Source organism: Guillardia theta (genome assembly GCF_000315625.1).
Source record: "Guillardia theta CCMP2712 unplaced genomic scaffold GUITHscaffold_43, whole genome shotgun sequence".
In the NCBI taxonomy this organism is placed as follows: Eukaryota; class Cryptophyceae; order Pyrenomonadales; family Geminigeraceae; genus Guillardia; species Guillardia theta.
In genome coordinates, this window is record NW_005434631.1 from 80601 (window position 1) to 97727 (window position 17127).

A 17127-nucleotide genomic window follows, 5' to 3' on the forward strand; every position below is an offset into this window, starting at 1 on the left:
CCCCTACACTTATCCTTGACACATCCAACTCACTCACACTCAACATACCTTATCAGACTACTCTACCCCTTACATCCCTTACTCATTTTTATACCCACATCTTCCCTCTAATTCGGACAAAACCCCCCGGCTAAGTCAATTAACTCTCGGACAAATCTTGGAGGATAGTAAATCAACTCTCATGACTAAAGGCGTGGTTACACTCCCTCTTATAAAACGGTTCTCTCCTCATCACCTCACCCTCCCTCGCTCTCCTCCCTACATGCACACGGAATATATTCAACGGGATCCTCTCCCTCCTCCTACATCTACTCCATCTCCCCCAATTCACCCTTATGTCCACCCTATACCTACCCATGTCCACCCTCAACAAATTCAACCATATGTAGATATCACGCATATATAAATACACCGGTATCGTCCTCCTAAATGTCTCATCGTAGTCCTCATCAAATTCTGTATACCATCCTGAATACATATCCTCATCCTCATACATCCTGAAAAATACCTCCTTCAGATCATACAGTCTTATCAAATCCTCCCTCGCCCTCTCCCTCCGTCATCCCCCTCCTCCTAAACACCCCATTGCTCTCTAATATCCTCAATGGTATGTCTATCAAAAGTCTGTTCTTCTTCTGCTCCCTCTTCTTCATGAAATAGTAACTAAACCCATACACCTCCTCCTCCAACTTTACCACCTTCCTCTCTATCTCGTCTATCCATGTCTCTAGGTATCCCCATATCAACTCCTGCGCACAATCCGGTAAATCATTCAGATCTATCATCCCTAAACTTTTCCTAAACAGTTTTGTTATATATTCGTATTCCCTTCTCACTTATATATCCTTACACCATTGTCTCACTCTAAAACATTTAAAGATAATAAGCCATATCTTACTAACACATGGCACTTATCATTGATGTTGAAACCATTGGCCTACCTATGCGTGGAGGTCTCCCATATGGGCAGTTCCCTTCACATGAAAAACTTACTATGTATGACGGTGCCCGCGTTGTACAAGTTAGCATGATGCTCTGTAATGAACATTTTGAAGAAATTGAACTTAAGGATTTCATCGTAAAAGCAGATGGGTTCTCTATCGATAATTCTCAATTTCATGGTATCACTAACCAAATCTCTGCCACTCAAGGCATACCATTCTCAGAAGTTGCTGATGTACTCGCTTCATACCTCAATCAAGTTTCACATGTTGTTGCGCATAACGCCAATTTCGATCTTTCCATTATTAACAGTGAATTGTATCGCTTAGGCATGCACTCTATCATCGCTCAGCTCCAAGCAAAACACATCCTGTGCACCATGAAATATACTAAGATGCTTGTAAAAGCTCGGAATAGTTACGGCATCAAAGATCCTTCTCTCGCAGAACTTTATACCTTCGTCTTCAAAAAAATATCCAAAACGCTCACAATTCAAAATATGATGTCATCAATCTTCACAGTATTGTTAAATCTATGCATGATTCTAATCTACTCAATCTTCATCAGCATATCACATATACTCCTGCTCCACAATGTGTGTCTGAATTGTCAAATGATGAACAACAAGATACTCCCGTGCCATCTGATCCTCCCGAAATTGACCTCTCTAAATTAACCCTAACTCAACTTCGTGGTCAATGCAAGGCTAAGGGCATCAAAGGGTATACTTCCCTCAACAAAAACGCACTCATCGAAAAACTTAACATGTCTTCCATTCTCGCATAAAAATTATATTAATAACATTATTTTTGTACAAATACCTGTGAATATGATCATCTCTCACTTGGCAAATTGTTCATGTTATGTTCCCCACAAAAACTATATTTCTCATTCTTGCTTTTATTTTTGGCTTTCTATCTTATGCTCCATATTGATACTTTTATATAAATCACTCATCGTAATTTAAATTAATCCTTCCCTTAGTCAAGATGCTATTGATGCTTATATTATTGATGTATTGGTACGATTAAACAATGAAGCCAAAGATATAAATATTCTACCTCAATAATATGCTCAAAGAGGTATTGCTATAGAAAATATTTTGTTTAAAGTTGCAAATGATTTTGGCACACAATATATGATACATATTTTTCAAAAACTTGTTATAAATTAGGCTACTAGTACACACTTGGACCTTTGAGCTCTTCTTTAATACTTAAACTTTCTTCTCTTGGTTTTAAAGTTACAAAAGTTCATAAGATCTTGAAGCACAATTTCTAAGTGTCATCTACGTTTGTCAAATATATTCTAATGTTCCTGTTTTCAATTCTATCAATTTTATAATGTCCTCATACAATTCCTCTGGTATCCTTATGTATCGATCATGCTCATCTTTCACATACGGATATGAAGGTGCCAATTTTATATTATTTGAATTTATCACTATTTCTTCTTTTATATCATCCACATCACTTATATCTGTAGATTTTAAAGAGTTGAATACCTTTATAGTGTCCATTTTCTGTTGTGTAGACAGTTGTTGGATCTTAGTCATGAATTCCGTCACATTTATTGAACTGGGCAATTTCGTTAGTTCAACAGCCACTTCTAAAGATATTTTTGAAGGACCACTCACATCTAATGAACGCAATACCTCCTCCGGTAAATCTTTTATTTTTATATATTTCTGTAATGTCTTCTTTGATATATGAATCGCATTTACTACTCTCTCTATATCTCCTTCATACACCTCATATAATTTTGAATATGCTCTCACTTTATCATTTGTTGTCATCTGATTCCTCTGCACATTCTCTACTAAACTTATCTCCTCCGCTTTTTGATCTGATATATTCAATACATGACAACTTATCGATTCTTTATTTAGAAGTTTCATTGCTAAATACCTTCGTTGACCTGCAATTATTTCATATTTATTACCATCTATCTTTTTCACAGTTATAGGATTTATCAAACCATTGTTCTTTATATCATTAGCTAAGTCCTCTATACCTGTCTCATCTTCCTCTGAAGTCAATGTCTTTCTCACATTCAAAGTTGAAAGGATCAGGTTCTTTATATCTATATCTAGGTAATTCATTATTATCACTAATTAATATGCTTTCGTTTTAAGTAATCTTTATCCCATTTCGCACCCAAAACGTTTCACTTCATTGTTCTCTTCAAATGGCACATATATTCTCTCTCCATACTTTATTACAAGTCTGTTTGCTTTACCTTTAAATCTCTTCACGATCCATATCAATTAAACATCAACATCATTGCTACCATTCATTATAATCCATTCTGCCCTCCATATCATTATATCCCTCTCTTCCCTAATATGCCTCTTCCTCTATTCTAGACACCCCCTGTCGCATTTTCGACTATTACGTTTCCTACTTCCTATAATATATACCAAAAGGTATTATTCGAAAATGCGACAGTCCTTCCCTTCAACCCACTCCCTGCCTTACATAAAGGCCTTCCAACAAAAACCACCTTCTGCAATGCCATCTCTCTATCCTCGTAGATATATAACTCATCTTATAGGGAGGGGACTAATCCGAATATAATGTTAAAGGCTCATTCTGTCCGCTCTCAGCTGCAATACCAATATCTTCATCCTCACCCTCTCCCTCCTCACCCTCTCCCTCCTCACCCTCTCCCTCCTCACCCTCACCCTCACCCTCATCCTCATCCTCTTCTTCTTCAGAACAGTATACTACATCACTTATTTGTTCAACACCATAGTATGGATACAACCCTTCCGCATCAGTTCGTCTCAACCCATACAGATCTCTTCTTTCAAGTTTCAAATAGTCATTTGAATTCCTTTCATTCAAAATGTCAAAATAACATTGAAATATCTCTTTCATTGAGTCATACGTCTCTGTTGCCCAATAATCAAATAGGTCTAACACTTCATTGTTTAAATCTATCATCTCACGTATAAATATATCACTGTTGTATACATCATTCTCGTCATTCGTGAAGTCAAAATACTCATGAATCCATTTTATATTAACTAAGAAGTCATACACAAAACATTCCTCGTCTATTGTCTCCTTATCTATTATGCTTGTACATCTCCTGTACAAATCTTTATAGAGTGTATTGTCCCCATTGAAACATAGTCTATGCGGCTCTATCGTGTAATAATTCTTTTCTTTTCCATCACAAAAAAAACTCCATCGCTTCTCATATACATCGACCATTCCTTCGTCTGATCTCGCATGCTTTCTTGTTATGTCATCAAAACTTTCTGTTATCTCTCTCTCGTCTCCTATGAACCACTCCATTCCCATGTATAATCTAAATCTCTTGTTGAATGTTGCCTTCAATATACTCTCTACTTCCTCATAGTTCTTACATTTCATTGTTCGCAGCATCTCCGTATCCCTTCCATACTCCTTGAACCTTTGCATTATCCTTTTTTTTGTTGTGGAACGCACTATTCCTATCTTATACACATTCCCATCATTCACTCTCCCATTCACTCTCTCCGGTTTCACCAAGTACACCGTTCCTAGCATCCTTTCTTCTCGTTTTTTATATTTCGTTTATATATCTTTATATCCTTACCATATACGTGCGAAAAAATGCTCATTCATGTGTTAAATACATATTCGTCATTGACTGCCTATCCATAAACCTATAATTCAACAACTTAACTTTTATTCTTATCAATTTCAGTCTTCTGCTACTAACACTTTCATTATCACTATGTTATACTCTACTCTTAGTATCTTTCCTCGACCCTCCATACATCCCTATCTTCCCCAATATGCCTCTTCCTCTATTCTATACACCCCTGTCGCATTTTCGACTATTACGTTTTATACTTCCTATAATATATACCAAAAGGTAATCTTCGAAAATGCGACAGTCCTTCCCTTCAACCCACTCCCTGCCTTTCATTAAGGCCTTCCAACATCACACACCTTCTGCAATGCCATCTCTCTATCCATGTAGTTATACACTTATGATCTTCTAGGGGACTAATCCAAAGGCCTATTCACATCCGCTTTCAGCTGCAATAGTTAAAACAATCTATTATCTTCAGTGTATCTTCTTTTATTTCCATGGTGTAATCATAATAATCTAAACGTTTGTCTTCATGCGTAAACTTCTTTCTATTACCTGTTTCTTTCAATTCCATTTGGAATAGTTTTGACATCAGGAAATTCAATTTAGATATTGGTTTTTCAGCATCCTTGCTCTTCTTCAGTTTAAACTGGATATAGAACTCATAGTACATACTATTTATCTCTTTCTCATATATCTTGATGTTCTTGCCCGATATGATCGTATCTTTATTAAAATTATCAAACTTGATATCCAATATCTCCACGATCCTATGGACCATCCTTGTTAGCTTGTCGTTTTCCAAGAACTTGTTTATGCTCTTGATGATGTTCTTCTCTTGATGATATAGCTGTATCAATGACGACACTATGTTAAAATTAATGTTCTCATTGCCTACAGATTTATATACCTTCTCAATGATCCTCTTATAATCTTCCACATCCATACGATGTAGATATATATCATAAATATATACTAAGAAGGCATCTCTCTGTTGTCTCTCTTTGTCCTTTCGATGCTTCAAGACATTATTTATGTATTCAAAGTAATTGTAATTGTATGCCTTTAGCACTTCAGAATGGTGTTTAAACATGTCCTTTTTGTTTATTGCCTGCTCTACGGTTGTCTCCTCAGCATCCTCCACATGATCCTTCAGAGCACAGTATATCCCTTCATGGGTTCTGATACATTCTTTTTCTATAAACCTATTATCGGCTTGTTTGCTTACCTGGTACTTGAAACAATCTATCAGATAGGGTTTCTGGATATGATCCCTCTCTGTATTGTTTATCCTAAGGTTGCGGAACATCTCTTTAAAGCCTTCCTCCATGTTGCAATTAGACTCCTTGCTAGGATGCTTTACATGCTTGAGATAGTCCTCTGAAACCACCTGATTCCTGAACTTTACATAGGTGTGCTCAAAGTCTGGATTTCTCTTGTAATATATATCTATGTTCTGATATCCTTCGGCATCTGCCTTGACATATCTAAATCTATGCAATGCTTGAAATATGGTGTTTGTACGAATAAAACCATTAGGAACACTCCCAAATTCATCAAGAAGTATCACCTTCTTGGTCCAGTAATCTCTAGATTCCTCTGAAAAGCCTGTGGTTAAAGTGAAAGTGTGCAGACACACATCTATGTTGTGTTTGCTGATCAGTTTAGGATTTTTTATGTATTTTTTATGTTCTTCTTTGTTATCCCCTGTGATGATCAGATGTTTAATGCCATGCTTATCAAACTCTTTTTCAAACCGTTCCTTGTTACACTTGAAGACTACCACTCCACATATCTTATGTCCATTCTTCACATCCTTTATGATGTTCTTCAAGAAGTATTCTGATACATTGTATTGCTCTTTATTATACTCTTTTTTGTACCTTCTGATGTCACACCGTAGATTGTACCTTTGCTTAAAACGGATATCATCTGTATGATAGAAATCAACCGGCTTGCTGAACCTCTTGGATAGGTCATATAGAAAATCTACAGAGGCCCTGCTAAATCTAAATAGAGCCTCTGCGAATATTACCCTCTTCAGGCTGCTGTAGGTGAATAGATCATTCAACACATTAACTATTTCCTCTCTCACATTCTTGTTCTTTCGCTCATCGGTTGTTGGATTTACCAATGAATTGGTGAGCTCATCTAACTCATCTATTATGATATAGTCGTAATCGAAGCGTTCTAACTTGCTAAGGGATTGGATTGAGATAATGAGACGTCCTTTCTTGAAGCGATCAGGAACCGTCATGTCATTGTACAGACTGAATGTTTGGAGCCATTTCTCCATCATTATCCCATTCACTCTTGTCCTTAGAGTGGTTGCTAGATTTATGTTGGACACTATAATCAGAACATTATCATCGCTGTTTTCTATATCTTGGAGCATGTACTCTGTCTTCCCAAATCCCATTGAGGCCGATAGAGCTATGAAAGTCTTATCTGATTCTATCTTTTCTCCAAATGAGGGATATGGCAGCACATTGAACCGCTCCTTGATATAGTCTAGACTGACTGTTGTATTTTTTGGTAGGTTGTGTCTGTGCCACGATGAAACCACATTCTCATCATACATCTTGGCAATCATTACAAGGCTACCAATTGGATCTGCCCATTGTAACGTAGATTTGTGCAGCATGCTATTCAGCCTTGACAACATCTCTTGCAATGTTATCCTCTCTTGTTCATTATTTTCATTGAATGAGTTTAGCAAACAGTATAATGAGCTTAGTTTGGTCTCATAAAGGGATTTGATGTTGTTCTTATGTATCTCTATATCGTCCATTCTTTCTGTTGGACAAACCTTCTCAAGCTCTTCTATCATCTGCTCTTTGGATAGGCTTCCATATCTCTTTACCTTCAATTCCTTACACTTGTTTAGAAGTGTGATCTTGTCCCATGTCAGATATTGACAATGATTTATGTAGGCCTTATGGGTCCATTCAATCATGAGAGATAGAAAAGTATCAACCCTGTCCTCATATTTGATATGGATTGAACCCTGTAGGTCATTGAACATCTCTTCTGGGGTCTCTGTCAAGAAATTGGTCACTGTTAAAATCAACTTCTTCCAGTTATATGTATTGATAGAGATAATGTCATTCTGTATGGTCTTTATGAGATACATGACAAAGTGTTCATTTATGTCAGGCTTCAATATATGCTTACCTGTGTAGGTGAACGTGCCGTTGTCTAATTGCGATGGCCTCTTGACACGCTTTGGAGGGCTTATATTGAAGGGCTTCTTTTTACCATTCAATATGCTCGGATCAAACCTTGAGAACCTGTTTGATTCTTCATATTCACCTACAAGATACTTGTAGAATGGCTCTCCTTGTGGTTTGACGGCCCTCTTGATTGTAGGTGTGACTATGTATTGGTTGTTGTGGTATACCATCTTGGATTGATTTATAAGCCTGAATTGCTGATGCTGTTTGTAGATTGACATGTCTATAACATTCTTCTGTAGACTTGGTAAATGTCTCTTTATCTTCACTTCAAACTCTGTTACAGGCACATCGATTACCTTCATGAGGTCTCGGCAATATCTCCAGTCAAGGTGTATTGGCAGTATCACATGGTATGATAGTTTGTACCTTGCCTCTGCATGCTGTCTGCCATTTGACTCACATATTATCACGTTGTCTACATGCAGCCCCTCTATGCCCAATTCATATGTCATCACGTCAATGCTGCTCTTCGCAAATTCTATGATCTCATCTAAGAGAGGATATCGGCCCTCTGATTGCATCCTCTCATACTCCTTGGCCCTCTTTTCATCATCCACCAATATGTCTATATCAATTGGCAACCCTGTGTTCCTGCCATGCTTTAGGACCTCATAGAGGTTGAGGTTTTGCCCTATCATTGGGTTCTTGTAATCCGTCACACAGAAGTCCTTTACCACCTTCTTCTTTGGATCATCAGTGTTAAGTTTCTTTTTGTCACTACTTATGATAATGTTTGTTCTTCCAAGAGCATTCTCCTTGAAGATCTTACCATCCTTTATCTGGCCATACCATCTCTTCACATAATCTTTCTTCAACATCTTTTTGCTTAAACTTATTTGTAATTTATAACATAGCTATTCTTTAAGTACTTTCAAACGCGCTTAAGAACAATTTCATGTATATACTATTATACAAATGGAGAACCCTTCTTCTATTACCACCCTAAGTGAGTTGTCACCTGATGAATTGAAGAAACTCAAAAGAAAGGAATATCAACGGAACTATCAAAGGGAATATCAAAAGGAATATCAAAAGACTTATTGGCCTGAAAAAAAGATTGAATATCAGCGGAACTATCAACAACAGGTCCATCATACAAATCTTCAAAGATATCACAATATGTCACCTGAAGAAAAACAGAGGTTGAATGAATACAACAAGGAACGCATCCAAAAATTCACTCCCGAACAAATGGAACAATATCGCATATATCATTCTCAAGCCTCATTGAATTGGTACCATCAGAACAAGGATGAGATCAACCGCAAGAGGCGTGAAAAATATCAACAACAGAAACTCTTACAGAATATCTCCTCATAAGAGTCTTGTTTTTCCCTTCAAGCTCTCATGATTAATAAGGCTTAAGAACAATTTCACACGTACTCTGTACAATACCCATATGATATCTCTATGTCATTCTTTATATCATTATACAACTATGTTGAAATCATAAAATCATATATTCAACATCTCTCTATAAGTCACAATAAGTTTCTATAGAGGTATCATATAGATATTGTACCTTATATTGTGTTGGACCACTTATTTCCAAGTCTTATCCGACCGATAGTTTGTTTCAGAAACATCTGCTCCATGTGATGGATCTTACCAATGATAACATATTTAAGGATTATCATTATATATGTATTTGAAAAACCTTACCAATGTCATCACATGTTCCTAACCTAGGAGCTATTCATAGAGAAACGGGTAAGTATTGTCTAGCAAGATTAGCTAACAAAAACGAAACATATGTTTGTCCTGAATGCAACAGACCATTGATTGTTCGTAAGGGAAACAAAAGGATCCATCATTTCGCCCATTTCAAGGAAACGGATCCTTGTGCTTACTACAACAGTCCTTCAGAGAGTCAAATTCATAAGGATGCTAAACTTGCTATGAAGTTTATCTTAGAGGGGGATATTCCGTTTCAGATCTATAGAAGCTGTTCAATTTGTAAATCTTCAAAGAATTCGTTAGATGTTCCTGATATGACTGATTGCAAGGTTGAATTAGAACATAGATTTGCGCATTCAACATCTATTCGAATTGCGGATGTAGCTGTTTTGAAACAAATTGATGATGGTTTCAGATTGCATGCCATATTTGAGATCTTCAATTCACATTCTACAGCGGAAGACTTTCGTCCAGAACCATGGTTTGAATTTGATGCTAGGTCACTGTTAGAAGCTATCAATAAGCCTGTTATTAAACTATGCTGTATTCGCAATTCTCAATGTAAAACATGCATATACAAAAGGAATATCAAGGAGCTCAACCATTGTTTACAGGCTTTTAAAAATGAGAGTGATCTTCAATATTTGAAAAGATTGGCAGAACATAGTTTTGCTGAATATGGAAACGGTAATGTTCTTGAACGTCCTATTAGAGAGATATTAGGACAAACCGAATTTATTCCAAGATGTAAAGATTGTGACTACTGCGGTTGTAATAAGTGCTATTCACGGCATATGCGTTTCAATTTTAATGCTCAAACAGATGAAGAAGCTGAAGAAAATCAATCTATTATAGAATTGTTCAATCCACTATTCAAAAAGTATAATGTTGTTATCTCATCATGTAAAGGCAGCATATTCTGTTACATTCTTACAAAGAATGATAATTATCAAACATCTAAATATTATCATGCTTTGGACCAATGTGAATATCCCTTTAAGATGATGATCGATTTCACTGGAGCAGGCAGCATTGGGATAATAATGACGATACTTACATTTATACATTACTTGTTGCCAAGGATTGTATGCTTTACAAAAATTCAAATGAATTTCGATTATTTTGGTTATCTTATTAATGAAAATGAATTATTTACCAATTCGGATAAAATTTCTTCAAAATGTTTTTCACAAGCTGCTGATTTTATTTACATATATAATGCTTGTGTTATCCTTCGTAAAAAGAAGTGGGTTTTTGAGATTGATAAAAATCCGTATGATGATAAAAGCAATGCAATTTTTATACCTCATAAGGGTGAAAGTTTAATCAAAATTTATTGTGATAGAATAGTTTATTGCACATATGACAAACCAAGCAAAAGTAAACTTATAAGTATTTATGATATTTGTCTTAAAGAAGATCTTGATGAATGGTATAATCATCCAACAGGAATTGGTTTTTTTGAAGATATATATTTAGATTGTGCTTTCTCACAGAAAGATGAAGTTAAGGCTCTTGGAGCTAAATGGAATCATAAAATGAAGAAGTGGAGTGTAATAGATACTGTATCAAACCGTCGTCGTTTCTCACGTTGGATTGTAGATGATGAAAAAGATCCTTGGGGATCATCTTAAATATGGTTGGATCAACAACTGATGCTATTCATAATCCCTTACATCGACATAGGCTTTCGTCTTAATCCATACAGATTTTTTTTCAGTATTGATAGAATAATCATAGCGAGTATGATATGAATGTTGTACGAGATATTGTGTATGAATGTGTCAGTCTTGAGCGCGTTCGGGGCGCTCTCCCCAATTTGCCTGTGCTCGCTTCTGCTCTTGATACCTCTCTCGTCTCCTTGCCTTTATTCGCTCTCTCTTTTCAGGATCCTCATACTGCTTCCTATTCATTTCTTTTACTCTCTCACGATAGTCCTCATCCATATTGTACCTTTTATTCTTGTACTTCCTTGATGATTCCAATATCCTCTTCCTAAACTCTTCATCCTCATGATACCTTCTCTTGTTGTACTCTGCTATGTACTCATATATCTCTTGAATTGTCCCATCCTCTTTTCTCCTTTCTAGATATTCTTTGTTGTATCTTCTTACTGCCTCCTTCTTCTCTTCAGACATTATCTCTATATTTTATCTTAATAATCTTTATATATGTTCTTATTGAGATCTATGAATTCGATATATGCAAGGAGGAGACCGCATATCAACACCTATGCATCTATGATCGATATCACGATTACTATCAACAGCATCATCTCATTCCGTCTTAAAGCTTAATAACAATTTCACAAAACTCCATATGACACCTTTTAATTTATGCTCTGAACAATCCGTGTCGTACTCACTCATCACTTTATGTGTATTTAAATTTATAACTAACCTATTCTTTAAGTACTTTCAAACGCGCTTAAGAACAATTTCATGTATATACTATTATACAAATGGAGGACCCCTCTTCTATCACATTAAATGAATTATCACCTGATGAATTGAAGAAACTCAAAAGAAAGGAATATCAAAGGAACTACCAGAGAGAGTATCAAAGACAATATCAAAAGACTTATTGGCCTCAAAAGAAGATTGACTATCAAAAGAGTTATCAAAAAGAATATCAAAAGCAATATCAGCGAACACATCATACCAATTTACAAAGGTATCATAACAAGACCCCTGAAGAAAAACAACAGGTATTTGAGTACAATAAGCAATGGTTTCAACAACTTCCTCCTGAAAAACAAAAAGAGTATAAGGACAATCAGAGAATGGCCTCATTGAATTGGTATCATCAGAACAAGGATGAGATCAATCGCAAAAAACGTGAAAAATACCAACAACAGAAACTATTACAAAATTCCTAATTCTTGTTTTTTTCATTAAGCTCTCATATCAAAAAGCTTAAGAACAATTTCACAAAACTCCATACTATACCTGTATTGGCTGGTTTGGTCTTGGTGGTATTGTCTCAACAATCTGTATCGTACTCACTCATGGTTTACTCAATATCCTTAAATACTTTTTTGATAATCCTAAACGCACCCAAAACATTTAAAACTTTAACTTATATTATTCTTTAAATGAATGATACCGAATTGACCCCTGAACAACTTAAGATCCTTAAAAGACGTGAATATCAACGACAAAGATATCATAATCTTGACCCTGAGAAAAAACTTAAAAAAGTTGAGAACCGCAAGAATTGGCTTCAAAAACAACCCGATGACATCAAGGACAAATACAAGGAGGTCCATCGAAACACTAGTCTTCAATGGTATTACAAAAATCAGGAACAGGAACAGATCAAGAGCCGTGAAAGGATGCGAGAAAAGTATGGTTACAATCCCTCTCCTAAATTCCAATAATCTATCCTCTATCATCCCCCCTCTCCTACTTTGGGAGATGTGGAGACATCCCATATCCCTCACCATTCTCATAATAACTTTACATTTTAGTTCTTGTTCCTTTCAGCTTATCAATAATGACACCCCTTCACAAAACCCCATACAATACCTTTTACTATTATAAATAAAAACTACATCAAGCCATCATATCTTACACCTTGCAATACCCACTGTTTACTTCCTATAAACAATCCCTATATATAGTTCTAAATAACAGCGATGTTCTAATTTAGTGAACAAGAATGCAGAGATGGTTCGCTGCATCATCATAAAAAACAATCTCATCTAATCTCTATACTCAAATATTATTGGATTAGACGATAAAGTATACCAATCTATCTCTTCTATCTCGAACCTCCTCTCTTCCAACAAAGGTCTCACTCGAGGATTTGGGTTCCTTAATAACTCCCTTATATCTATCCTGTTTTTATTATCTATCAACAAATCTATCGCCTTATCATTCGGATTGCTACTTAAACTTCTCCAAACTATATATCCTCTATTTGCTGGTCTTACAATGTAATCCACCGCTTCATCATTGCTATTCATACAGAGATACTCCCAATCGATATACTGTGGATGTGTTATCAAATATCTTACAGCTTCCGTATTGGTATTCATACTAAACTCTTGCCAATCTATTCTGTTACCGTTTCTTTCTTGTTCATTTATCAGAAATCTGACTGCTGCAATCGATGGATTTCCCGATAACCTGATCCAATCTACTCCTTCATAATCGTTATTATGTCTATAGGACTTTATTATCTTTATTGCTTTTTCATTTGTATTTCCTGACAAGTATGCAAGATTAACATATTTTTTGTTTCTCTGTAAATATTGATCAAATATGTCATCGTGAATACATTTCGATAAGGCATCTGTAAATGGTAACATGTTCATACGCATCAATAATCTCAAACCTTTTACATTCTTGTTCTCTATCAAGAATTCATTCACTATATACTCTGGATGCTTTGCCAAAAAATTTATTGCTGCGTCACTCGGGTTCATATTCAGATTGCGCAATCCGGCACTCTGATTCCGTGGTTTAAATCTCAATAACGCCTCCAACTCTTCCTCAAAATTCCTCTTTATCACGTTTATCATTCCCTCACTCGGATTCCTTAAAAAACGAGTATACATGGACACTAACATTCTTCGATCTATCCAATCCAATAATTTTGGGGGCATCATCCTCTTGTACTCTGTGACTATTCGCTCCTTCAGATCTACTGGGAGCTTGCTTAGTGATAATCCGTCTGCCTTCCTATTTATCTTTCTATGTATCTCACTCGAGTTGTCCGACCCATTTTCGAATAGTATGCCTATGTTCCTACATAATGACCTCAACTGTCTCTTGTTAATATCCATGAGCTTCATACATATCTTGAATGTTGTTTCATCCTCACATATATGGCTCAACTCCTCCCTTGTCAGTTTAAACAGTCTCACCCTCGATATCAACTCCTTATCGACATACTCTGTAGTCGGTTCTATTGCAATCAGTGAAGACACCACATCTGCCTTCACCGGTGAATTACTGTTTGACATTTACTCTTATCTTTTATCTACATTTTTACTTTAGAGTGAGCCTCTACAAGAAAAAGCGTGATGACTCCGGCCCTTTACACGACATACGTACAATACTTGATATGACACCTCTATATCACTCTCTTCATATCACATACAAATCCATTGTAGTTATCTAATAAAGATATCACAACTATCATCTGTATGGTATTCAAGAAGTAATTATAGCGAATTACATGTGGATCTTGTACCTGATAGTGTGTATGTCTGATATAGGTCTAAGCAAGTCCCAGATGATATATAAGGCCTTCACACAGCCCGTACAAGACGGTCACACAGCGCAGGCGCTTGCGCCAAGCGTCATGACTCAGGCCTTTTACACGACTACGTACAATACTTGATATGACACCTCTATATATCTCTTTAAGTATTATATACAAATCCATTGTCATCATCCAAGATATCACAAGTATCATCTGTATGGTATTCAAGAAGTAATCATAAATGTTTATAAAGATCTTATGCATTGGTGAGTTGAATGTTACAATATCAATATTATTCATTCCAAATTGCCCTCAAATTCACTGTTTCCAATCAAAAATGATTAGAATTATTGTGTTTATATACAACAAGCAGCACATCAATTATGAGTGAATATTGCCTTGCCCTCAATCTTGAAAACATCAGGAATCAATGCATGAGAAACATCAAGGACAAACTAGATGGCAATGATTATGATACCCCTATGTTTGCTATTGATACAATTGATATGATCAATGAACACTTCAAGAAGCATAAGGACCTTCATCAAATGCCTATTGATTGTATGGATGATTACACCAAAGATCATAAGATAAGACACAAAGATAGAGATATGTGGACCTATAATCAAGTGATTGATTTTCTAGATGACTATACCGATAAGGTAAAATATGACAATGATTTAGAATATGATGTTGTGTTTATGAATGGAGATATCTAAGAGCATCAGTTATAAAGAATGCCATCTGTAGCAGTTTTACAGTTTATTTTTTTGGCTTTCCATCTGCTCAGGCGAGCCTTTGATATGAGTATGTGTGTGGCATTCTCATTATCTGCATACATTTGCCTATCATAGTCGATAAAAATGATTGGAGTGTTATTGTATGTGGACACTAACAAAACAAATGTATTCCATTGTATCCATCTACAATGTTGTTAAGAACATCACGCACAATGTTGACATCACCGACACGGCCTTTCAGTATCTGAATGACATGATCTATAAGAGATTTGTCAAACGGATTGTAAAATATCTGAATGATAACAAGGATTGCTCTCTGGATGCGCTTGATACGTATCTGAGAAGCATCACGATAGACATCAATCGTTATCATGTTGTTGAGTGCGCATGGGAAGAGATGAAGGATGGCAACAAGACTATAAGATTGAGTTCGAAGGAAACTCGGAACATCTTCAGGTCTGCTGGTCTGAAACATAAGATGTCCAAAGACATGGTGATATACATCACTAAGGTAATTGAGAAATTATATGTAGATATAATGTCCATTGCCACTGACCTGATAGAAGAGAAGCAGAATACACGGGTAACCCAAGGCTACATATATGAGGCATTGCACAATGATTATTATCTCAAATTCTTGTTCCAATATCCTCGCAAACCTTCCTCCAAGAAATAAAACCTATTGTGTAAACATGATTGATTTTATAATTTTTAGCCCAAAGTTTGAATACAAAAAGAATGATTGTACAGAATCTTATGCAAATTGGAAGCCAGTGTTGTTGTATAGGATTGCCTTGAAGAAATCAAAAATCATCTCTTTGACATTCTTATAACGATTTGATAATTCTAGAACAAAACCACATGTATGAGCTATCGGCAGAAATTGTCGATTATATATCCTGATGCTATAATTGCTTGTTGTATCATTGATAATATGATCCGCTGCTGTCCAGAATACCAATACTTTTTTAACGAAGTCCTTGAACCTTGGAACATATCTATCTGCCAATTGTTGATTCTGTGTGTCAAGGCCTTTCCAATCTTCTAATAATTCTTTGTACATTGAATCACTCATTGTTAGCATGCCCTTGAATATATTCTTTATGTGTTCAATATCAACATTTGAAGCATTGCCTGTGAATGACACCCTTCCAAGCATGTTCTTCATGGCTGCTCGTGTGTCTTGAACATACGAGAATATCCTGCTGATGTCCCCTATTTGGATTCCCTTTTCAATGAATATCCCATCGCTCTTGATCTGCATTCCACGCAATATGTTCCTGTACATTGACTTCAATTCATTGTATCTTGTGGATGGATCATAATCAAAGACATCAAGTATTATATCATCAACCACCTTTTTTATGCTTTTCCTTTTCTTATTGAGAAGGCTAGCCATCTTCTTGTTGACACCTATGTCAAGCATGTAGAACACAAAGATGTCATAGTAAGAGATTATCCTGTTTCTAACATCACTCATCCATGATTCATGGCTCCTTGACTGTTGATACAATTGAGCATGCCTATTGCTGTCTTCATATATAGACATATCATCAACCTCGATGTTTGCTCTAATTCGTGACCTCATAGGCTTGTACATAAGACTTGCCACATCAATCAACGCTATGCGTTCAGGTATTCCATAATCATTCATCAAGAGGAATTTCATTACATAACCAATGAACCTGTAATGCTTTGCGTCAAGATCTCTCTTGAAGATATACACATCCTTT

The 17127-nt window shown here is 36.0% G+C and overlaps 4 protein-coding genes across 4 annotated transcripts; 2 read left to right on the forward strand and 2 right to left on the reverse strand.

Moving 5' to 3' along the window:
- Positions 1–910: 910 nt before the first annotated feature.
- Positions 911–1408, forward strand: GUITHDRAFT_45537 (hypothetical protein; the record flags this gene model as incomplete). Its single annotated transcript, XM_005830831.1, has 1 exon — positions 911–1408. A coding segment is annotated over one exon (498 nt), but the record flags the coding sequence as incomplete, so codon positions are not given.
- An 831-nt stretch (positions 1409–2239) lies between these two features.
- GUITHDRAFT_72636 (hypothetical protein) lies at positions 2240–3043 on the reverse strand (the record flags this gene model as incomplete). The annotated part of the gene is made up of 1 exon (XM_005830832.1): positions 2240–3043. The coding sequence occupies one exon, from the start codon at positions 3041–3043 to the stop codon at positions 2240–2242; it is 804 nt and encodes a 267-aa protein (XP_005830889.1).
- A 1913-nt stretch (positions 3044–4956) lies between these two features.
- On the reverse strand, positions 4957–8584 carry GUITHDRAFT_140055 (hypothetical protein; the record flags this gene model as incomplete). Its single annotated transcript, XM_005830833.1, has 3 exons — positions 4957–4976; positions 5086–7966; positions 8063–8584. The coding sequence occupies 3 exons, from the start codon at positions 8582–8584 to the stop codon at positions 4957–4959; spliced, it is 3423 nt and encodes a 1140-aa protein (XP_005830890.1).
- A 6973-nt stretch (positions 8585–15557) lies between these two features.
- On the forward strand, positions 15558–16070 carry GUITHDRAFT_140056 (hypothetical protein; the record flags this gene model as incomplete). The annotated part of the gene is made up of 1 exon (XM_005830834.1): positions 15558–16070. One exon carries the CDS (start codon positions 15558–15560, stop codon positions 16068–16070), a length of 513 nt encoding a protein of 170 aa, XP_005830891.1.
- Between the last annotated feature and the right edge of the window lie 1057 nt (positions 16071–17127).